The sequence below is a fragment of the Podarcis pityusensis genome (assembly GCF_964106645.2).
Source record: "Podarcis pityusensis genome assembly, chromosome: 8".
Taxonomy (NCBI): Eukaryota; Metazoa; Chordata; class Lepidosauria; order Squamata; family Lacertidae; genus Podarcis; species Podarcis pityusensis.
The window spans coordinates 6,024,434-6,049,459 of record NC_138033.1 but is presented as its reverse complement, the minus strand read 5'-3'; the positions used below and the strand labels follow the sequence as shown (position 1 = coordinate 6,049,459).

Here is a 25,026-nt window from a genome sequence, read left to right as displayed (position 1 = left end):
CAACCTTTATCAGGCGAGATACAGAAGGAAATACTCTTGTTGATTCCCCTGACCTCCCAGTGACTGGTATCCTCTGAGAGTGGGTCCCCGGCTTGTTTGTTGTTTGTTGTGGGGGAGAAAGGGAAAGGAGAATGTTAGCCGCTTTGAGACTCCTTAGGGTAGTGATAAAGCTGGATATCAAATCCAAACTCCTCCTCCTCCTCCTCTTCTTCTTTTTCTTGCTGTGATAGGAGAAATGGCAGTTTTGTCCGAGCTGTTTGTGAATGGGTGTGGTTTTTTTAACTGTTAAGGCTTGTGCAAACTCACTTCCATCTTGCTTATTCTGCCGGCAGCTACATCTTCAGAGTAATTGGTGGGGGACCATTTTCGATAGAAAACATCAGATACTTCAGTGAGGAAGAAATCTTTAACTACAACACAATGAATGGCAGGTGACCACATTTTTTCAGACTCCCACAGTGCCTAGCATTGTGACCTTAGCTGTTTAGTATCTATGTCTTATTCAAATGCAACATTTTTAGTCAGTTTAAAAGACCCCCATTTGGGACCAGTCTTTCCAAGTCTGCGCACCAGGGCATGTGAACATGCCCACGTAAGAAAAGTGCTGGTTTGCCATATGAGAGTGAGAGAGCACAATTAAATAATCACAGGCTCCTGTGGTCCCCCAACTGCCTATGCACAGAGGAGGCTGATCCTCCAGCCGGTTCACTCCTTCCAGATGATTAAGGTGAAGCAATACCTCAGCAGTGCTAAATGGCCCTACTGCAGAAGCAGCCAATGGCTGCCTTCTCAGAATCGTGGACAGAGGAAACCGACTCATACTGCAACAGACCATTGGATTATTCAGTCCAGGGACTGGGGACTTGCTGAATTCTGACGACATCTGGAGGGCCGCAGGTTCCCCATGCTCTATAGAGCCCACTATTGCCAGTGCACTCTGACTGGCAGTGTCTCCACAGTGTCTAAGAAAGGGGGAATCTTTCCTGGTCCTTTTTCCTGTAACCATTTAACTGGAGATATCAGTGCTCAGACCTGGACCCTTTTGAATATGAGGCATGTGCTCTGCCTACTGATCTGTGGTCCCTCGGGTTGTGGCTTACAAACAGCCACTTGTCTGGTCTGTGATGAGAATTGCCTCCACTGGGGGATAGAGCAGAGAAATAGCTGTGAGCTGCAGTGCTTTTTTTTCTTTAAAAAAATGTTTAGGGGTACTCTCATTTTGACTCAAGAAAATCACCATTTTATTGTTCAAAATGCGAAAAATAAATACAGCAAATAGACAAAAGTACAAAGATTCACAAAATGTGTAGGGGTATGCGTACCCCAGCGTTCCTCCAGAAAAAAAGCACTGGTGAGTTGTAAGAGATTTGATTCCCCCCCTTCTATTTTGAAGCTGATAATGAGCCATAGCTGATGAACATAGGAATGTAAAAGCTGGCAAGGGTGGGTGGGTAACAACGGGCTATTAAGGATGTGAGTGGCCTGGTAACCACTTTAGGCTTCCTTGCAAAGCTTAGCTGTCTTAATTCATGGTTGATTTCATATTCTCTTTCCAGTGGAACATCAAGTCTGATCTGGCTTAGGGCTGAAATGCACGAAGATAAAGTTGATTCCGAAGGTTTCCAAATCCTCTCTCAAGCTGAGTCTGGGATTTTGTAAGGAAACATTTGCTGCGTCTTTGGGTGTGGGTGTCAGTTTCTGATCTAAAACCTCCCAAATTCTTCTTCCCAAATGAAATGTTTTATTTGGTCAGCAATAAAACATAAAAGAGCCATGTTGAATCAGGTCAAAGACCTGTCTAGTCCAGCTTCAGATTGTCATGGGGCCAACCAAGTGCTCTTGGAAGCATTCAAGAAGCGTTAGGGTTGCGGCCATTTTCCCACTTGTGCTTTCCAGCAACTGGCATTCAGAGACACATTTGTCTCCAATGGCGGACATATAACATAGCTATTGTGGCTAGTAGCCACTGAATTTGCCCAATTCCCTTTTAAAACCATCTAAGTTAGTGGACATCACTACATCGGGTGGGAACAAGTTTAACCCTGTGCTGTGTGAAGAAGGCCTTTCTTCTGCCTGTCCTGAATCTTCTGACATTCAGCTTCCTTGGATGTCCACAGGTTCTAGTCGAAACAAAAGAAAAAATTTCCTTCCAGTAGCACCTTAGAGAAGAACTAAATTTGTTATTGGTATGAGCTTTCGTGTGCATACACACTTCTTCAGATACACACGAAAGCACATCCCAATAACAAACTTAGTTGTTCTCTAAGGTGCTACTGGAAGGATTTTTATTATTATTTTGTTTTGACTATGGCAGACCAACACGGATACCTACCTGTCACAAGTTCTAGTGTTATGAGGGAGAAAAACTCCTCTCTGTCCACTTTCTCCAAGCCATGCCCAACTTCATGTCCCTCTTATCAAGTCCCTGCCTCTTACTTGCCCTTTTCCCAATTTAAAAAGGCTTAAAAGTTGTAAACTTTCCTCACGGGGAAATTGTTCCAACCCCTAAATCATTTTGGTTATCCTCCTCTAAAAATGTTACAGCTCTACTAGTATCCTTTTTGAGGACATGTGCTTTATTTCCCTTCTGTTTCTCTCTTCTTTGGGTCACCTGCCATCTGTCAAAAAGTAAAGGCAAAGGACCTCTGGACAGTTAAGTCCAGTCAAAGGTGACTATGGGGTTGTGGCGCTCATCTCCACTTTCAGGCCGAGGGAGCCGGCGTTTGTCCACAGACAGCTTTCCGGGTCATGTGTCCAGCATGACTAAACCGCTTTATTGTCCCCAGCTAGGGACATGAATTGAAACAGCCTACCATGTAAGACATCATAAGGCAAAATCCCTTTCCTCCCACAGGTGGATTTGCCAGACGAATTCTCCATGCTATGATATTGTCCCCCAGGGCCTGTCTGCTCCTGATTATTTCTTTGTGGTGGAAGTATCAAACAGGTAGGTTTGAGTTTTTAAAATGTGTTTGGTTCATTTTAAAAAGAATTAAATTAATTTACAATTGAACTGAATTATACTGATAAGCTACCTTTCAGCCATAAGAACTCCTGAGCACAAGTTAAAACAATTCACAATCAAAAGGTGGTGTTCAACTTGAGTTTTACGCAGACTAGACTCATTGAAATTAATGGCCTTACTTAGTCATGGGTCATGGGAGAAAGTACCACTCTGAAAGCATGGAGAAGAAACATGGTTTGGAAGGTACTAGGAGATGAATGGTGTGAGAAACCAAGAAGAGCCTATGTAAAGATCTAAGCAGAGAGCTGTAAACAGCAATTGACCAAGCTAAGCAGGCCTGCTCAGACCAGTAGTCAACTGATGTCCTGCCTCTTTTGCTTCCATAGGGGTGTCGACGAATCCACCTACTGTGATTATGCCTTGGAGTTCATTATCCATGTCCATGGCTTGCGCCTCAGCCCCACCCGGGCCATCTTTCTCTTGAAGGTAACAGCCGCCGTGCCTTGAGCATCTTCATTCTTTCTGTATGGAGGCTTTGCTTGATGACCAAAAGGACATCAGGGTCGACACCATGCAAGTCTCCCTGTAGAGGGCACATATGGAGTGCCACACTTGAAAAAGGCCCCCCCCCCCAGCCATCTAGTCATGGCAGACCCCCTATACTTCAGGGGGGCTCTGGTGATGGCCAGCTTCATGTGGAATAAAGTGGCCCTATCGATACCCAAGTTCAAAGACCTTCAAAGTCCCGCCAGGACCACATAACACCGGTTCTGAGAGATCTGCATTGGCTCCCAGTACGTTTCCGAGCGCGATTCAAAGTGTTAGTGCTGACCTTTAAAGCCCTAAACGGCCTCGGTCCTGTATACCTGAAGGAGCGTCTCCACCCCCATCGTTCTGCCCGGACACTGAGATCCAGCACCGAGGGCCTCCTGGCGGTTCCCTCATTGCGAGAAGTGAGGCTACAGGGAACCAGACAGAGGGCCTTCTCGGTAGTGGCGCCCACCCTGTGGAACGCCCTCCCATCAGATGTCAAAGAGATAAACATCTACCTGACATTCAGAAGACATCTTAAGGCAGCCGTTTTCAGGGAAGTTTTTAATATGTAACACTGTACTGTTTTCAACACTTGATTGGGAGCTGCCCAGAGTGGCTGGGGAAACTCAGCCAGATGGGCGGGGTATAAATAATAAATTATTATTATTATTACTTCTGGCTGTAAAGATGAGAACCAGCTGTGCTTGTAGCATAGCACTGTAGAAGACTGAATGAAGGCAGTATGCCTCTGAAAACCAGTTGCTGGGAATCACAAATGGGGCAAATCCTATTGTCTTGCCTGGGGGCTTCTCACTGCCATCTGTTTGGCCAAAGTGAGTATAGAATTGTTCTTCTCACAATGGCCAACCAGATCTCCCTGGGAAGCCCGCAAGCAAGCATAAGAGTTGCCTCCCCACGTGTGATTCAAAGCAAATGGTGTTCAGCAGCTGGTTGCCTCCAGCAGTGGAGGTAGAAGGTAGCCGCCGTGGCCAGTACCCACTGACAGCCTTATCCTGCATAAATTTCCCTACCCTGTTTTAAAGTTGGCGGCCATCAGTATGTCTTGTGCGAGTGAATTCTGCCGTGGGAACAAATGCCATCGTTCTTACCACGCTTTGTGCCGTTTAGGAAAAGGGAAGCAGCATGGCAGGGAGTGAGAATAGCTGGCCGAACCCAAACAGATACAATCGTTCTAGGAGGCGGATACACTGCAACACCCTTGTTGCTGATCCCATTGGTTTTATCTTTTGCCAGCCTGAATCCGCAGAAGGGAATGAACATTTGTGTGCAGTCCCACATTCCTTTCTTGCTCCCTCTCCTAGCAATTTTTGAGGTTTCTGTTTACATACAGGTATTGCTAACAATTAGGAATTAACAACCACCTTCTCTCTTCCCCCCTCTCCGCTCCAAGGTTACAATAGCCATCATCCTTGGCTTGCTTCTTCTATACATAGTGGTTTACATCACGGGCCCCTTGGTCAAGGCCTTATTCAACAAAACATTCCGGAGATTGGAGGAAGCTTTAGCTATGCGGATAGGTGAGTTGGCAACAAGCAGGGGCACCAAGGAGGACAAAACCTCCTTGAGACTTCTGTTAGGGAACCATCTGGTAGGGGAAATCTGATCTCTTAGCAGGAGGGCCAAATTTGGTTTGCCTTATGGACTTAGGTCTGCCAGTCTCATCAACATGGGAAGATGTCATTTGTATCTTGAGGAGGCAGGGATATGGCTAATCCTAACTCACCAAGAGGGGAGAGGAGAGGAGGCTGATGGAACACATCAAGAAAGGTGTTTGAAAAGGGGTGAGGGGCTGCTGGCTCTGCAGGCGAGGGGTGACATACCTGGGCTTCAGAGCGTGTTTCTCCACAGGGTTGCTGCAGAAAGAATGTAGTTGGTCAAGGGAGCTGTGGACTCAAAAAGGTTGAGAACCTCTGCCCTAAACTGTTGGAATGGTTTAAAAGGGCATATTCAGTGTAGGAGAGGCTGGGCCAGTGCAAACAGGAATGAAGTAGAAAGAGGGAACAATCTCCTGTCAGTTGTGGATTTTTGCGGAGACCCTCATGGGAGCCATTGGTGACCCTTGGCCTATGGTCACCTAATGATTTAGCTCAACTGTACCAGGGCAGGCAGGCACACTTTCACAGATGCTGTACCAGGCCTGCCTCCTTCTTTTTTTGCTTTGCTAGTCCAAAAACTGGGACTAAGCATGCTCCATGGAACCAGCTTAACAGTCAACGTATTGAGCCTCTCAGCTTCTTGTGAGTTACATCTTCAGCTATTTCTGGAACCATTTGAATCTCTCTCTCTCTCTCTCTCTCTCTCTCTCTCTCTCTCTCTCTCTGCTGCCAGAATCCAGCCTCACCTTCTCGTCTTCATTCACCAGTCAAGCATCCCTGCAGCACTTGGCCTCTGAACTCAGCGGGATCAGTTCACCACAATCCCAATCCACGAAAGGGCCTCCCCAGTCAAAAACGCGCTAATGTCAGCTACAGCTTCCAGGCCCTTTCTGCCATTAGCCATGCACTGTGTCTGGGTGCACCATCCCTCTGCGATTCTCCTTCCTCTGATGAGCTTGCAAAGGGCTCCTCTTTGCTTGCAGTGTCCTGACATGGAGCAAACAACAGCCACCTTGGACATAACAACTGAATGACATCTGAATCACAAAGCTTTAAAAAAACCACAAAACACGATGGTCTGTGAGCAAGTTGTTCAGTTGGCCCATTTGCAAGATGCATGGGAACCATTCCAGAAATCTGTGTCAGTAAAACCACTAAGACCAGTTGGTGGGAGATATCCAGAGACTACCCAGTTTCAACTATATCACCCTAGGCAGCACCTTTTTGCTATTCCTCAAACCCCTTTAGTCATCTCAGGTCAATATGTAATGTATTCCATTGCCCTGATGCTTTCTCAGCTGCTGTGTATCATCCTGACACTAGAAAGCAGCTGCAGAATTAAACCAGACAGGCCAACTTAACTAAAAAACCTGATTGATCCACCTTACACATGACAAGTGCCTGATCCTGTACATGAAACTCCAGGCCTGTTTTCAGCTTAACATCTGCCTGTGTAGAGGCAGTTTGTGAATGAATGGAAAGCCATTGCACCTTTCCCCAGTCATTTGTTTAAAAAGGAGGCAGATAATCCTTATTACCAATTTTCTTATCTGTCCACTTAATGTTGTTGTTAGTTTTTGATGGTCATTCCAAGGCGTTACATTGGTTCATTAAACATTTGGTTGCTGTGCAATCTGGTTGGTAAGGAGTATCTTTTGTCCTCCAGTGAGTGCAGAACATAAAGGTGGAAAGTCATCAACTTCTCATTGCACAGGTCTGACCTATGAGCATGTATTGACACACACAGAGACACCCCAGTCAGGACAGGAGCAAGGATTCTCCCCTCGCCCCCAGTGCACTCCCACAAGGACTGAGCAATCCATGAATTTAAAAGCATGCAAGTTTCATTTTATAGGCAAATTCTTGGGGATCAGGAAACTGCAAGAGGGTTAACTTGCAAGGTGGAAGGGGATAAAGAGGGGAGAATATCAGGCTCAGTTTACATTTTCTCCCGCCTTGTAATCTGGTATTAAAATGGAGAGAAGAAGGAATCATGCAGAAGTCCTGAGAGCAGCTCTGTCTCTCACAAGGGGCTCTAAATTCATCTTTGCTGACCTCTGAAAGCTGCTCAGGACAGAGGCTGCCTGCATGCCATACATTTAAATCACACAACTTCCCTAAAATAATTCTGGGAACCATAGCTTTTAAAGGGTGCTGGGAATCTAGCTTTGTGAGGGGTAAGCTGCAGTATGTGGACCGAGAACTCCCAGAAGTGCAAGCTGGATTTCGAAGGGGCGGAGGAACCAGAGACCAAATTGCAAACATGCCCTGGATTATGGAGAAAGAGTTCCAGAAAAACATTTACTTCTGCTTCATTGACTACGCAAAAGCATTTGACTGTGTCGACCACAGCAAACTATAGCAAGTTCTTAAAGAAATGGCAGTGCCTGATCACCTCATCTGTCTCCTGAGAAATCTCTATGTGGGACAAGAAGCTACAGTTAGAACTGGATATGGAACAACTGATTGGTTCAAAATTGGGAAAGGAGTACGACCAGGCTTTGGAGACGATTTTCCTGGGTTAAAAAGTTGTCTTACACGCCGGAACATATGGTAAATGTGCAAAGGATTCTTTTAAAGCAGTAGTATTTATTCATTAGGTGCCTAAATGCAACTAGAGATTATACTTTAAGTGGGATCATGCTTTAATTCTAAGTATCCTTGCTCATAGGATTGGACTTTGCAGCTGGCTACTAAAACCTGCAGGGACGCGGGTGGCGCTGTGGGTTAAACCACAGAGCCTAGGACTTGCCGTTCAGAAGGTCGGCGGTTCGAATCCCCGCAATGGGGTGAGCTCCTGTTGCTCAGTCCCTGCTCCTGCCAACCTAGCAGTTCTAAAGCACGTCAAAGTGCAAGTAGATAAATAGGTACCACTCTGGCGGGAAGGTAAATGGTGTTTCCGTGCGCTGCTCTGGTTCACCAGAAGCGGCTTAGTCATGCTGGCCACATGACCCAGAAGCTGTACGCCGGCTCCCTTGGCCAATAAAGCGAGATGAGTGCCGCAACCCCAGAGTCGGTCACGACTGGACCTAATGGTCAGGGGTCCCTTTACCCTTTACCTTTTTTACTAAAACCTTCCAGGGAAGGCTAGCCACAATTTATAGAAGACAGAGGCTTCTTCACCCCATTGCCTCCAATCCAGCTAGATAGCAGCTAGACAACAAATCCCACACAAACCCTGGACTAACTTTCTCCAAAGTATTTTCAGTTCCATACCCATTCCAAAGGAACTCAGCAGTACAGCTCTGCCCCTCTTACTGCACAGAGTGAATTAGGTACCGTATTTTTCGCTCTATAACACGTACCCGACCATAACACGCAGGTAGTTTTTAGAGGAGGAAAATCTGTAGGCATGCCACCCGTAGGCATTCCCTCCATAACACGCACAGACATTTCCCCTTACTTTCTAGGAGGAAAAAAGTGAGTGTTATGGTGCAAAAAATACGGTAAATCCTTATAAAGAGCCATTTCCCCTAGAAAGAGAGGCGCTGCCCCCCCCAGTCCTCCTCATTCCTGATTTTTCTACTCTACTCAACTCCCCTTGTTTCAGAATTTATGAAACACACAATATTTATTTATTTACTTGCTTACTACACTTGCACTGGGCATGGAGCCTTGAGGGTGCTGAAACTATGATTTAGAATGGTGTGCGAGAAGCAAGAGGAGCATTGAACTTTGACCTTGCACAGGTCACCGCTGAAACTTGAGACCCCAAGGTCCACCTCTGCTAATTGTTGTCCATCCTTGAGTGGTTCCCAAAAACGTGCTGTATCAAGAAGCTTTCGCCTATTAACACTTCTCCAAGCTATTAACAAGTCCATGGCTCTGAACAGGTATTGCCTCAGGCAACCTAAACTTACGACTCTACTTACAGATATCAGATAAGAAAGCCCAGGACAATATGGATAAAGTATTAAGGAAGTTGCATTTCCTTAAAACCAGTTTTTTTTTAATTAAAAAATGCAGTTTTAAAGATCTGTGCTACTACGGTAATCCACTAGAGGACAGTCTGCACCCGCTGCAAACACCAAATCATTGATTCCTGAGCTTGACTGCATTTTAGGAAATAATTTATTTTGCAAGCGTTAACAAGAAAACAAGAGAAAAAGAAATTTCCTCAGGAGTGAAAGGAGCTATAAATGTATCTGATTGCTTTGCCTGGTGATGCCCAAACTTCTGATAGGTGACAGGGAGGGCTTTTTTAAAGCCAGAACTCAGTTCTGGCACCTCTCAGGTGGGCACCATTGCCATTATAAGAGAACATGGTGAATTCTGGCACCCCTTTTTCTAGAAAAATAGCACTGGTGACAGGTACTTCTTTTTCCTAAATTGAAATTGAGAATTTGCTTCACGCATACAACTGAGAGTTCCATTCTCAGGGGCGGCCTACCCATGAGGCGAGGCGAAGCATTGGCCTCAGGCAGCGGATCCAACCCCCTTCCGTACTGTCTCTCATGAGCTTTGCAAGCAATATCAAAGTGTATCTGATAAGCACTCTTCAACAGTGGGTAGTTAGAGATTGCAACATGTGGAAGCCAATTTTTGCTTCAATTTTGTGTCTCCTCACATCATGTTATGCCAAGCCATAGCTTAGTGTGAGCGTGGGTGCCCCAAGAGGTCCTCCTGTAGAGGAAGGGCTGTAGTTCAGTGACAGAGCACTTGTGTGCTGGTCCCGGGGAGGTTACCGTGAGGTGTGGTCAGAGTCTGGTCCTGGGTCGAGGGTCTGGAGACTGTCCACCAAGGGCAAAGCGGGGTCCAAAGCAAGAAGCCGGGCGTGGTCGGGAACTCTGGAAGAACAGGTCTGGGTGCTGGCAGAAACAGGTTTCCAACGACGTTGCTCCTGCAACCTGGGACTGGGCTGACTGGCCTTTATTTCCTCTGAGGCCAGGGGCAGTCCCGGCCCACAGGTGACCTGCTTCTCCTGGCCTTAAGGTGAGCACTCCTCCTGAGAGAACCCAGTTCCCTCCGCCTCTCTGCCCTGAGCTTCTGCAGCTCAGGAGAGGCTGGAGGGTTACTGGACCCAGGGGCTGCTTCACCTTCCCCTGACAGGGCTGGGAGAGGAGCACCTGCGGGCAATGGGTCCTCCATCACCTCCGGAGCCAGAGTGGATTCATCTGGTGTCTGCTCCTGAGGATCCGGCACAGGTGGGGGCCCTTCAGGTTCAAGCCCCTGCCCCGGCTCAGCCGGCCCTGGAGGCGGCGACTCCTGTGCAGGCTGGGATTCCTCAGGTTCAGCCTCTGAATCAGATTCCCAGGCCATCAGAACTTGCTTGGCACGCAGAAGGCCCCAACTTCAATACCTGGCATCTCCAGCTAGGGCTGGGAGAGACTCCCTGTCTGAAACCCTGGAAAGCTTCTGCCAGTTAGCGTTGACAGTACTGAGCTAGATGGCCCAATGGTCTGACTCAGTGTAAGGCAGCTTCCAGTGATCTTTCTGCTGCTGCACAGCCATGAGCTAACCTGTACAGTGGTGCCCCGCAAGACGAATGCCTCGCAAGACGGAAAACTCGCTAGACGAAAGGGTTTTCCGTTTTGGAGGTGCTTCGCAAAACGAATTTCCTATGTGCTTGCTTCGCAAGACGAAAATGTCTTGCGAGTTCCTGCGGGGTTTTTTTCCTCCCCCCCCCTTTTTCCCAAGCAGCTAAACCGCTTATCAGCTGATGGCTAAGCCGCTTATCAGCTGATCTTTAAGCCGCTTAACAGCTGATGCTAAGCCGCTTATCAGCTGATCGTTAAGCCGCTTATCAGCTGATCTTTAAGCCGCTTATCAGCTGATCGTTAAGCCGCTTATCAGCTGATCTTTAAGTTGGCTAAGCCGCTAATACTGTAGCGCTAAGCCGCTAAACCTCTAATGGGCTTGCTTCGCAAGACGAAAAAACCCGCAAGACGAAGAGACTCGCGGAACGGATTCTTTTCGTCTTGCGAGGCACCACTGTATCTTGCTCCAGATGACTAATGAAGGGAGGTCAGCTGTTGCAGGACCATGGAGAGCTCCAAATGAGCAACTTGCTCCCCCGTGGGCTGGAGGTGAGCCAAGGCCTCCTGAGCCTCTGAATGTAGCCTGCCTCTGAGGACTGGAGGGTTTTTTGGGTTTTTTTAAGGACCAACTGGCCTGAAGATGTGCACTTCTCTCCATGACCTCCTGTATGCTGTACTCCTTGTGCTGTTTGACTGGAGTAATATTACTACTACTACTACCAGTACAGTGGTAACTTGGGATGCGAACAAGATCCATTCCAGAGCCCCGTTCGCTTCCTGAATGGAACGTACGACGCATCTGCACATGTGTGGCTCAGGTTTTGCCACTTCCGCGCATGTGTGTGACGTCATTTTGTGCGCCTGCGCATGCGCGAGCGGCGAAACCCGGAAGTAATGCGCTCCGTTACTTCCGGGTTGCTGCGGAGCGCAACCCGAAAACGCTCAACCTGAAGCACATTCAACCCGAGGTACGACTGTAGTAGTGTACCACCCATCATCCACAGATCTCAGGGCAGTTCACAACATAAAAATACAACCTAAAAGCACAAAATACATGATAAAAACAACAACAAACCCCACAAACTAATGTGGTGTTTCCCACCGTTTCCCACTAGTACGCCACTGAGGAGGAATGGTTGGCTGCTCCCAACTTTTACCTCAGTGAACCACAACCTAAGGGGCAAGATGTCCCACAACGAGGAACGCCTGATAAGTTCTGAGGAGATTTAAGGGGCAAAGAGAACCGCCTCAGTGAAATACGGAGCACCGTGAGGCAGCACTGAGGAGATTTAAGAGACGAGTCAGCTCCTAACACGGCTTCCTCCAAGGAGAATTCAAGAGGCAAGCCAACACGTGAACTGCCCTTGAGCCAAGCGACATGCTACATTACTCACACATTTTTAGAAATGTGACTAAGCTGGCCATTTTTATTTTGAAGGCCTGGTCCAGAACCTGCTGAAACCAGCTTCCTGCTGAAAATCACCCCCTCTCTGGCTGTCCCTGAAGGTGCTTTAAACAACACTTTGGGGGCGCAAATAGGTGTGTGTGTGTGTGTGGTGATTTTCATCAGGAAGCACTTAAAATATATAACGTAACATATAGTCTGGGCCCTGAGTAGCCAGTGGCTAAGTAGCGAGGAGATCTGAGGGTCAACTGCTGATATAAACTGAGCCCACATTCACATTCACATGCTATGATACCACTTTAAACAATCATGGCTGCAGTTTGCTGAGAGTTTTTAGGAGACGCCCCACCATTCCCCTCCCAGAGCTACAATTCCCAGAGTGCTTTCAGTGTTAGAGGGGCTTTTTTTCTGGTGGCAGATGACAGAAACTATGACACTATGAGACCAGTGTAAAACCAAATCAAATAAGGTTTTATTACAAAACAACAAAGCTTGTGGGTGTTTTCCTTGCAGGCAAAGTTCAAACAACTTTTCCTGCTTTTGTAGTCATGACCAGCTGTACCCAATCTGCCCAAAGCTCACAGAAACAGTTTTTAAAGGTACAAACATCTTTACTGTTTCTTTGCAGAATGACTTCCAACACTGTCTCATTCAAACAGAAACAGAAGCGAAACAGTACTTTAAACATATACAAAACATATTTATACATCATGCACAACAATTCCTAATTTTGTCACTAGTTGTGCATGTTTCTCAAAGTTATTGCTTTCGTCAATATATCAGCCACATTTTGCATGCTCTCACAGTATTTTAGCATTATCAGGTTTTGTTTAACATTTTCAGTTACATTTTGATACTTAATTTCTAAATGTTTGGATTTATTTTTAAACTGCTCAGACCCAGCCAAAGTTATTACAGCTTTATTGTCTTCCCATATTTGAACAGGATAATCACACTGTATATCTAAATCATTGAGGATTTGAACGTAAAATTTTATTTTGTTGCACAACTCCCAACATTCAGCACCTGCCCCTCTTCACAGGGGACTCTGGGAAATATAGTTCTGTCCGGGGAATAAGGGTCTGCTAACAACTCTCAGCACCCTTAACAAACTACAGCTCCCAGAATTCTTTGGGGGAAAGCCATGACGGTTTACAGTGGTATCATAGCGCCTTAAATGTATCGTGTGAGTATGGCCAGAGTGCAACATGACCAGGGATGTTCACAGTGAGGTGCTGCTCAGAGCCACCAAATAGATTTATTTCTTTTAAAAAAATTTTTTTTAATGATATTTATTCCAAGTTTAAAGTTACAAAAAAGAGGAAAAAAAACAGTACAAAATACAAAGAAAAATTTAACCATAACAGAGCAAAAAGTAAAAAGAAAAAAAAAAGAACAATAAACTAGAATAAAAAAAGCAAAACAAAAGATATCAAAATGCATTGAATTAAAATAGGACAAAAACAAATTAAACCTTTACATGACTTTTTCCCTTTACTTATTTCCTTGACCTCCTCTCACCTCCCAATTTTGTATTCTAGTTCAGATCGTTTTTTTCAGCAAATCCTTCCAACCTTATTTTCATTTACGTATTTTAATTTAAAATATTATAATTAAACATCCTCTGTTTCATCAATTTCATCAGCTCATTTTTACTTAATCCTTTATCTCATATCTACCAAACCTGCCTAATTTTCTTTTCCCAACATCTTTCTAACAGTCTTTAATATTACAATGTTTTTGAAGATATATTTTAAATTTTTTCCAGTCTTCTTCCACCGACCCTTCTCCCTGGTCTCGGATTCTGCCAGTCATCTCAGCCAATTCCATATAGTCCATCACTAGAGCCACCAAATAGATTTAAGGGACAAGTCTACGAAGATCCACCTCAGTGGTAGTTTGCCCAGTGAGTGCTAGCGAGGGGATCCTCACAAGGATTAAGTCAGGAGTCGGCAAACTACAGCCCCCGGGCTGGATCAGGCCCAGCAGGCTTCTATTTTTTTAAATAACTTTTTAATTCAAAATTAAAACAAAACATATTATCCAGAAACATATCATCCTTATTCCCCCCCCCCATTTTTCCTCCCTCCCCTCCTTCCCCCCACAGAACCCACCCACCCCCCGACTTCCCTCAGTTCCAGTCTTTGATTTCTCTAAAAATGCTGTTTTCTGCATGTTACACAGTTGTATAGATCCTCAAACTATTTAGCTGATTATTATCAATAAAAAGTTTGTGAATGTTTATTCAAAACCAGCCAAGGAGTCCAGTTCGCTTTGTTGCGTCTTCAAATACTTTGTAAAGGGTTCCCATTCATCTCTAAAGTCACAGTTATCCTTGTCCCGTAGCTTGTATGTCAGTTTTGCCAGTTCTGCATAGTCCATCAATTTTTCTTGCCACGATTTTTTAGTTGCGGTTTCTTCAGTCTTCCATCCTTGTGCTATTAAAACTCTTGCGGCCGTTGTCGCATACATGAAGATGTTTTTCAGCTTTTTTGGCAGATCTTTCCCTACAATCCCTAATAAAAATGCTTCAGGTTTTTTAACAAATGTTAAATGGAACATTTTCTTCAATTAGTTGTATATCACTTCCCAATTTTTTTTTAAATTTCCTTACAATCCCACCGCATACGATAAAAAGGCCCAGCAGGCTTCTAAATCTGGCCATTTGCCGCAAAGCCGAGACTCGGGCCGTGCTGAGATAAACCAGGCGTGGCGTTTGATTGGCAGAGCCGCTGCTTGGTCTCTTCCTCCCGCCGCTGCCGCCCTGGTGCTCCTGTGGCTGCTGGCGCTCTGCGTCCCTGTGAGGGGGGCGGCAGCGGCGTTCCTGGAGGAGGACAGCCAGCCTGGGCTAGGGCTTGGGGGGCCGCCGTCACTGTGCTCCCATTGGCAGCTGCCGTGATGGTGGAGGACGATGAGGCCAGCGGTGAAGTGGCCCAGGGGGTGGCCTTCACCTCCGGGTAGCAGGAGGACGAAGGGGCGTGTGTACCATAGATTCCAGCATATAAGACGACTTTTTAACCCCAGAAAAGAGGTTAAAAAGTTGGTGGAAGAAGATTGGAAGAAATTTAAAGACTATTTACAGAAATACTGCAAAATTAATGAATGTTAGAATGATGTTGGATTGAAGTTAAGTGGTTTCTAGCTGTACAGGTATAAAAGAATATGGAAAAATTGGTTTTTAATATGTAAAAATTTAAAGTTATAATATATCAAGATTAAAGATTAGGATTAAAAAGGAGGGAAGGGAATTGTTGGATCAACAAATTGAATTGGAATACAAAAGAGGGAGGTATGAGGAGGTCCGGGAAACAAGTAAATGTAAAAGAAGTAACGAAAAGATGGAATTGTTTTTAACTGTTTTTTCTTTTTTCTATTTTTCCTTTTTATTGTTAATTTTTTATTAATGTGATTTTTCTTCTTTTGAAACTTTAATAAATATTATTTTTTAAAAAATATAAAAAGTTGGGGGCCGTCTTATACGCCGGGTATGGGCATATAAGACGACAGCCGGTGGCAGGCTCCACTCTGCGCTGGGTGGCTTTCTCCCGGTGTGGAGCTGCCCAGCGTATTAGGTGACTGGGCTTATAAGACGAACCCCCCAATTGCAGCTGCCAATTTGGGCGGTCGTCTAATACGCCCAGTTGCCTAATACGCCGGAATCTACGGTAGTTCTGGGAGGGGAATGGTGGAGCGTCTCCTCACAACTCTTAGCAAACTGCAGCTCCCAGAATTCTTTGGGGGAAGCCATGATGGTTTAATGCGGAAAAGGCCCACAAAGGGCGGCAGCTGCAGGTCAGGCACCAGCTTGTCCTTCCCATCCGGCCCCCGACAGTGTCTGAGGGACAGTGAACCGGCGCCCTGGGAGCCGTAGTTTGCTGACCCCTGGTGTAAGTGAAAGAGAGATGCTTGCCAGTTGAGAGTTGCAACCGCCCATTTGGCGTAGAGAAGCGATGGGGGAGTTGTGGCCCTCCAGATATTACCGGACTCCAACTCCCATCACCCTTGGCAGAATAAACAGTGCTCAGGGATGCTGGGAGTTGGAGTCCATCGTCAGGTTCTCCAATGGCAGGGAGGGCCTTTAAATAACCTATGCATTATTAGCCCCTTAAACCAGATGAATGTAAAATATCACAAGCCAAAGTAGATGTGCGGAGGGAGATTTGCGACTGGATCTTTCAGTGTTTTCCTCCTCCTCCTCCTCCTCCTCTTCTTCTTCTTCATTTTGAAGAGTTTGGATTTGATATCCCGCTTTATCACTACCCGAAGGAGTCTCAAAGTGGCTAACAATCTCCTTTCCCTTCCTCCCCCACAACAAACACTCTGTGAGGTGAATGGGGCCGAGAGACTTCAGAGAAGTGTGACTGGCCCAAGGTCACCCAGCAGCTGCAGGTGGAGGAGTGGGGAAGCGAACCTGGTTCCCCAGATTACGAATCTACCGCTCTTAACCACTACACCACACTGGCTGCAGATGCAGAGAGATGGTATTTTGTTCTGGAAGCAGATGCAGAGAGATGGTATTTTGTTCAGGGAAGCAGCAGTTGGGGAAGAGAGGCCCAATTCTTCCCCCCTCAGCCCTCCCCCCGGAAGCTGCTATTAGCACCACTGAGGAGACATAGCAGGCAGGATATAACTATTCTGCCCCCTATCTCCCTGTGATGCTAATTTAGATTAGCATCCCTGTGAGGGAGGCAATTTAGATCGGGAAAACTGTGTAATGGCAAAAAAGTTACAGTAGTACCTTGGTTCTCAAACGCCTTGGTACTCGAATGCCTTGATTCCCAAATGCCGAAAACCATAAGTAAATATTCCGGTTTTCGAACATTTTTCGGAAGCCGAACATCTGATGCGGCTGTCAGATAATGTTTCCGGGGCGCCTGCACCAAGCAGAAGCTGCACCTTGGTTTTCGAACATTTTGGAAGTCAAACGGACTTCCGGAACGCACTAAGTTTGGCACTTTTGTTTTTGCTATTTATTTTCCGTTTTTGTTTTTGTGGCTTTTTTGGTTAATTTGTTTTTGTGACTGTGTGGAACCCAGTTCAGCTACTGATTGATTGTGTGACTGTGGAAATGAATAAAAGCCCCCCCATCCAAACAATGATCATCAGTGCAGGTAAGGGAAAATAATTAATTATAATTTTTATCATCTACAATACTGTCTTATTTATTTTATAGTATAGTACATTGATTATTGCTTTCATTTTATGGATCAATGGCCTCGTTAGATAGTAAAATCCATGTTAAATTGCTGTTTTAGGGGTTGTTTTTAAAAGTCTGGAACGGATTAATCCGTTTTGCATCACTTTCTATGGGAAAGCGCGCCTTGGTTTTGGAACGCTTTGGAACAGACTTCCGGAACAGACTAAGTCTGAGAACCAAGGTACCACTGTAAACACTTTCCTGAAGACTGGGGATGGCCCTTGTCTGGTACCCCGGAGAGCTTCTGCCACTCAGCGATGGCAATACATCTGACTCAGAATAAAGGAGCTTCTTGTGTTCCTATGTAAGAGTAACACCACTAGTGACAGCGGCAAACAGCAACAGCCCCGTAGCCACGTGGACTTGCCATGGACAAATTTAACAATATTTGGAATTAATTTTTCTAAATACAGTCATACCTCATGTTACGTCCGCTTCATGTTACGTTCTTTCAGGTTACGTCCTGCGGCAACCCGGAAGTACCGGAAAGGGTTACTTCCAGGTTTCGCCGCTTGCGCATGTGCAGATGCGCAAAATGACGTCACACACATGCGCAGAAGAGGTGAATTGCAACCCGTGCATGCGCAGATGCGCTGCTGCGGGTTGTGCTCTTTTCATGTTGTGAACGGGCCTCCGGAACGGATCCCGTTCGCAACCAGAGGTACCACTGTATCGTATTAGGTTAAGAGCTGGTTAAGTACAACAACATTTATTTTATTTTTTTTCTTTTGTGATGTATACAATTTCTTTCTCTCTCTCTCTCTTTTTATTCTGTTTTGTTTTCTACATGGGTACTCTGGTTCCCCCCTTTTTTGTGTGTCTTATCTTAACCTGTACACTTGTAATTATGTGCTTTTTATTTTTCAATAAAGAATATATATATATATATATATATATATATATATATATATATATATATGAAACAGCCACATATCCACATAGCATGTAAGAGGTTTTAAGGTGAGACATTGTGTTCCTAATTTGGGAATTCTCTTGCAGCCTCACAGCAATGACTTCAAAGTCCTTTGCCCCTGCTCACTCTATCCCTTTTCCTCCTCTTTACATTTTGCCTGCTACAGAGAGAGACTACAGGTGAGAAGCTGCAAGGTTCTGGTGGACTTTGAGGGAAACCAAAGCGTGTTCTTTAACCAGGATAGAGAGATACCAACTTGCCTGAAAACTCCAAAGAGCTCCACGGTAGACCCAGGAATGCTGTAAGTGCTGATTGCTGTAGGAGGGTGGAAATAATGGTTGGCCTAAGAACTAGACTTTGTTGGCTGGAATATGTCCTTGAATTGGGATCTTGCTTCTTGCATGTCTGCATGGAGACTGAAGCACTGTGTGGGGGGAGGTGCTGAAATCCCTTTTGCCTGGCTGGATTATAGGAAAGTAAAAGAGTCACATCCATTACTCTGATTGCTTTTGTACAAGCTTCCTCAACCTCGGCCCTCCAGATGTTTTGAGACTACAATTCCCATCATCCCTGACCACTAGTCCTGCTAGCTAGGGATCATGGGAGTTGTAGGCCACAAACATCTGGAGGGCCGAGGTTGAGGAAGCCTGCTTTTGTCCCTGTCTACCTAAGGAAGTTAGATTAGCCTCAACCAGAGCCAGGGCCTTTTCAACACTGGCTCCGGCCTGGTGGAATGCTCTGTCTCTTGAGACTAGGGCCCTGCGGGATCTGATCTCTTTCCGCAGGGCCTGTAAGACAGAGTTGTTCCGCCTGGCCTTTGGCTTGGAGCCAATTTGATTCCCTCCCCCTCTTTCTTTTTCCTTTCTCCTCCTATGAAGAGATTGCTCCCTAATTGTTTTAATGTTGTATCTTAATCTTTTAAATTGTATTTTAATCAACTTTTTTTTATTATTGGTTGTTAGCCGCCCTGAGCCCGGTCTTGGCTGGGGTGGGCGGGGTATAAATAAAAAACTATTATTATTATTATTATTATTATTATTATTATTATTATTATTACCTGTTGCCTCTGGCCCTATCCACTACTCTGCTCCCCCCCCCCCAATCATTGCCATGCAGCCCCTGGAATGCTGACCATGAGGAAATGCAGCCCTTTGACTAAAGAAGGTTTGCTATCCTACAGAGCAGTGCTTCCCAAACAGGTCTCCAGCTGTTGCTGGACTACAACTCCCACCATCTCCAACTAGCAAGACCAGTGGTCAGGGATGATTGGAACTGTAGTCCTAAAACAGCTGGAGATGCAAGTCTGGGAAATGCTGCTATAGAGCAGGCATAGGTAACCTCGGCCCTCCAGATGTTTTGGGACTACAGTTCCCATCATCCCTGACCACTGGTCCTGTTAGCTAGGGATCATGGGAGTTGTAGTCCCAAAACATCTGGAGGGCCGAGGTTGCCTATGCCGGCTATAGAGCAACATCTGTGATCCCTGGGAGCTCTCCAGGGTCCTGCAGGTTCTGCTATCTGACACAGGCTGCTCAATTCCCTGCAATCTGCTGCTTGCTTGCACACATGTTCTGTTCATGAACCGTTACTCTGACTTTGTAGGCTTGATCCATCCTGGTATAAGGCACACTGCTACTCTAGCCCCAGTGCAGAGCCCAGCATTACAGTGGTACCTTGGGTTAAGTACTTAATTCGTTCCGGAGGTCCATTCTTAACCTGCAACTGTTCTTAACCTGAAGCACCACTTTAGCTAATGGGGCCTCCTGCTGCCGCTGCACTGCCGGAGCACAATTTCTGTTCTCATCCTGAAGCAAAGTTCTTAACCTGAAGCACTATTTCTGGGTTAGCGGAGTCTGTAACCTGAAGCGTATGTAACCTGCAGCATATGTAACCCGAGGTACCACTGTATTACTTTAGATCTGTTCCAAGAGTAAAGCTCTCTGGGTGGTGACTCCACCCTTCTCAGGGCTTTTCTGTTTCTTGCATCCAACTGCAGCCTAGATCTCACTGACAAGATCTCTCAGAGCTGGCTCTGGCTCTGTGGGCCTTGGTTTTTATCTCTCGGCAGCAGTGCTGAATCTTCGCTGGCAGATAGCGACACTGCCAGCCCTAGAGACCCAAAGCGAGAGAGGGAGGTTTCTCCATTCAGTAAACCCTTTCAAGGGCCAACTCCTTTTCATCGCTGGTTGCCATTTATTAATCCGCAGCAGTTCCTAGACAGATAAAGGGCCTGGGAAGTGCCTTTCAGACAGCCCTCTGGTAGCTCCTTTTTAGTCTCCTTTTCAGCTAGAATTACGAAGGTCTCAATTCCCAAAAGGAGGAGAGAAGAGAAAGTGAGAGGAAGAAAAGATAAAGGAATCCAAGTCTGCATTGCATAATTCTCTCCACCAGCACTCCACAATTCCTCCAGGGCCCACGGCCACCAGATCAGAACTTTTAATCAAGACAGGATCATTAACATTGCTGTTGGATGTGGAGTCTAAAAGAAGAATCCAGAGAAGGATGAGGAGAATTTCCAGGGAGCTCTGGGCTGGTGGCAACAAGTGACCCACTCCCCTCCCCCTTTGTTCCCCGTGATAGACACTTCCTTTTCAAAGCAAATAGGTTAAGTTTAATTTGACTACTCAGTAAGTGCCAGTAATTCAGTCTTAAGGGGCCACCTGCTTATTTGTTTACACTATTTCTGGTACTGGTGTGTTCTGTTGTAAATTATGGCTCAACATAAATAAGAGATATGCAGATGACACAACCTTGATGGCAGAAAGTGAGGAGGAATTAAAGAACCTTTTAATGAGGGTGAAAGAGGAGAGCGCAAAATATGGTCTGAAGCTCAACATCAAAAAAAGGAAGATCATGGCCACTGGGCCCATCACCTCCTGGCAAATAGAAGGGGAAGAAATGGAGGCAGTGAGAGATTTTACTTTCTTGGGCTCCATGATAAACTGCAGGTGGTGACAGCAGACACGAAATTAAAAGACTCCTGCTTCTTGGGAGAAAAGCAATGACAAACCTAGACAGCATCTTAAAAAGCAGAGACATCACCTTGCCAACAAAGATCCATATAGTTAAAGCTATGGTTTTCCCAGTAGTGATGTGTGGAAGTGAGAGATGGACCATAAAGAAGGCTGATCGCCGAAGAATTGATGCTTTTGAATTCTGGCGCTGGAGGAGACTCTTGAGAGTCCCATGGACTGCAAGAAGATCAAACCTCTCCATTCTTAGGGAAATCAGCCCTGAGTGCTCATGGGAAGGACAGATCCTGAAGCTGAGGCTCCAATACTTTGGCCACCTCATGAGAAGAGAAGACTCCCTGGAAAAGACCCTGATGTTGAGAAAGATGGAGGGTACAACGAGAAGGGGCCGACAGAAGACGAGATGGCTGGACAGTGTTCTTGAAGCTACCAGCATGAGTTTGACCAAACTGCGGGAAGCAGTGGAAGACAGGAGGGCCTGGCGTGCTCTGGTCCAGGGGGTCACAAAGAGTCGGACACGACTAAACGACTAAACAACAACAACAACAAATAAAAGATTTCCATCACACACAGCCTCCCCCAATCTGTTTTTTGGGACTACACGTCCCATCAGTCAGTGTAGTCATATGGCCTGGGGCTGATGGGAGTTGTATTCCTAAACATTGGGGGGGGGGGGCACAAGGCAAGAGAAGGCTGAGCATTTGTATGTTAAACTGTAAGGCACTTTATGCTTCCTTTAGAATTTCAAGGAGGAACCTATATTGAGAATTTGATAGCCAGCAAATGTATTTAAAATTATTTAACAAATGGATTAAAAGGCAGGTGATTAGTCAACTAAATTGGGCTGAATTAGGCCCCATTGGCTCTAGCCATTTAAAGAAGCACGGTACCATTTTAAAAAGTCTTGGCTTCCCCCAAAAGAATTATGGGAACTGTAGTTTATTAAGGGTGCTGAGAGTTGTTAGGAGGTGCCTGTTTCCCTCAAAGAGCTACAATTCACACAGTGGCTTAACAATCAGTTCCTCTGCTTAGGGAACCCTCTGCTTGCTCCCCTCTTTCCTCTCATAGGTAAAGGTCCTCTCATTAGGTCCAGTCGTGAACGACTCTGGGGTTGCGGCACTCATCTTGCTTTACTGGCCGAGGGAGGCGGCGTACAGCTTCCAGGTCATGTGGTCAGCATGACTATGCCACTTCTGGTGAACCAGAGCAGCGCACGGAAATGCCGTTTACCTTCCCGCCAGAGCGGTACCTATTTATCTACTTGCAACTTGATGCACTTTCAAACTGCTAGGTTGGCAGGAGCAGGGACCGAGCAACAGGAGCTCACTCTGTTGTGGGGATTCGAACTGCCGACCTTCTGATCGGCAAGTCCTAGGCTCTATGGTTTAACCCACAGCACCACCCGCATCCCAACATACTTCGCTTAAATATAGGTACTACTTGGTTTCAAACAAATTGTAGATTGCAATTACAACTGAACTTAGAAGATGTGGTTTGCACTTGCCCTTCAGCCCAAAGCTGTAAACCAGAATCCAACGGTGAGGTGGCAATTGTGCATCACATTGTAGATTCCTTCACACTTAAGAGGATCCATGATCTTTAAAATGCATCGAGAAGTTCTGAGTAATCTGCGCCCCTTCTACACAGCGATGGATCTGCCAGCTGTTTATTCATACCCATCAGGGTCTGTTCCATCAATATTCTTGGATAAGGGCAACTCAGACCCTTTCCATTCTTCACTGAAGTTCGAAATATTATTATTTCTGGGTACAAGATATTGTGTGAAAATGTCCAAAAGTGAAAAATTCACCCAGATAGATAGGGTCTGTGTAGTTGGAAGTTTCAGTTCATCAGCAAGCTTTGCTGCTAGACCTTATTTTATTTACAAGACGCCTCATAAAACAACTTTTCTGGGCATCGTACAATAAAAGGAGAATAAAAATATAGCAGCAGAACCATACAAAAATAAAACCGCAATAAACTTAAGAGACAACCCGCGTATAAACTCAAATGCAAAACCAGTACAATAAAACGCTAAGGCAATATCAACTACATACCAAGGTACAAAGCTGCCAATTGCAGCACAGGAACTTAACTCCCCCATCCCCAGATCTTTAAAATTCTCTGAAAATTCTTAACCTGGTTCGGAAAAGTCAGCATGGGCACCTACCATATTTTTCATTGCATAAGATGCACCTGACCATAAGACGCATCTAGTTTTTAGAGGAGGAAAACAAGAAAAAATAATATTCTTGAACAAAACAGTGGATGTATGGTTTTTGTGGTTCATGCTGTGGCCACAGAAATGTGATTTGACGGTGAGTTTGGGGTAGCCCAATGCAAAAATCCTGAGGATCCATGTGGATCCATGCTTTGTAACCCCGTTTTTGTGCCATTGCGGCCCCACAAAACAGTGGATGTGTGGTTTTTTTGGTGCAGGCTGTAGCCATGAACATGCTATGTGACCTGATGGTGAATTTGGGGTGACCCAATGCAAAAATCCTGAGGATCCATGGGCTTTTACCTCCCCCCTCCCAGGCAGCCTCCTTTATCTCTAGCGTCCCTTATCTCTCTCCCCGATCAGCAAACAATCAGTGGCTTTGTTTCACCACACCCTTCCCTCTTTCAAAAAAACCCCACCATGATCTGCTTTTTGTCCCTGGGAAATTCAGCTCCAGGGACCACGCAGTCGCTCCATAAGACGCACAGACATTTCCCCTTACTTTTTAGGAAGAAAAAAGTGTGTCTTATGGAGCGAAAAATACGGTAACTGGCTTCCCTGTGGGGTTTTGGCAGAACATTTGCCAATGGCTTTGTCTACACAGCCTCTACTAGAAATTATTCTTGGTGTCCAGGGAGAAAATCCATTCGCTTGATGGTAAACAAAATAAGGGAGCACTGAGTTCAGGAAGACTGCGCCCTCCAGAAAACACCCGCAGGCCCTCAAAAGCCACTACCTTCCACCTCTCCCCCAAGATGAATTAGGGAAGAATGTATTTTGCTCTGTGTTCCTACTGAGGTCCTTACTGGCAAGCTATTTTTAGCTGCTATTAACCTCCTGCCTCCCACTGTTAGGGCCTCTCCGCCGTCACTGGAGGCCGCGGCCAATTTGTCTAATTAAAGAGAATTAAGGAAGAAGTGTCCCCAATTAAAGCAGGAGAAATCGCCTATTTTGAAGGTAGGTTTTTGGCCACGGGTGTCAAATGGAATTAGCGGAGATGGAGACCTGTTCCGGCTTCGGAGGGGTTCAAAGGGAAAGAAGACTTCGCTGCCTTGAGGAGGAGGACCTGGACTAATTGGAGATGGGCTTGATTTGCACAGGAAAGAGGCCTAGTAGGTTATTTCCAAGCAAATCCCAAAGGCAAGCTTTTTAAAAAAAAAAAATATTTGAGGGTTGGTGAGTGTCCTCTTCCCTCCCCAAACTGCACCCAATACATGGAGAACAGTATTTCTGTGTGTGCCGAACTAACGTGACATCAAGACTCTGGGGCATAACCTAAACTCAAGAGAGTCTCAGCTAATCTCAACAAATTGCAGATTAACTACATCTTAACATGGTTTAATCAGCATTCTGTGCTCATAACCAGTCCCTGGCCAGTGAGTTGGAGATATGCATAGAGTCATTTCTTCTTATTCTTCTTTTTTACCTTGCCCTTCCTCCAAGGAGCTCAGAGCAAGACAAATGGTTAATCCCCGCAGCCATTTTATTCCCTTGGCAACCTAGTGCGGCAGGTTAGGCTGAGAAAGAAAGTGTGCGAAAGGCCCAAGGTCATCTGGTCAGCTTCACAGCTTGATGGGAATTTGAAGGTGGGCCTCCTCAATCCTAGTCTGACTCTCTAATCACCAGACCACGCTAATTCCTGGGCTTGCAAAGGATATCGTGCTCATTTCAATGCAGCAGGGGTGATCATCTGTGCAAAGCATCGTGATTGTGTACGCGTGTAAAT

The 25,026-nt window shown here is 45.7% G+C and overlaps 1 protein-coding gene across 3 annotated transcripts in view; it reads left to right on the top strand.

The window, feature by feature from the left end:
• The window catches only part of CATSPERG (cation channel sperm associated auxiliary subunit gamma), a 44,149-nt gene extending 37,401 nt beyond the window's left edge, over positions 1–6,748 (top strand). For all 3 annotated transcript variants that reach the window (XM_081018605.1, XM_081018607.1, XM_081018606.1), the window contains exons 25-30: positions 333–431; positions 1,557–1,655; positions 2,855–2,947; positions 3,352–3,451; positions 4,911–5,037; positions 5,849–6,748. In XM_081018605.1, coding sequence (XP_080874731.1) covers positions 333–431; positions 1,557–1,655; positions 2,855–2,947; positions 3,352–3,451; positions 4,911–5,037; positions 5,849–5,979 — 649 coding nt within the window. In that variant the 3' untranslated portion in view covers positions 5,980–6,748. The remainder of the gene's footprint in view (positions 1–332; positions 432–1,556; positions 1,656–2,854; positions 2,948–3,351; positions 3,452–4,910; positions 5,038–5,848) is intronic.
• Positions 6,749–25,026: the final 18,278 nt, after the last annotated feature.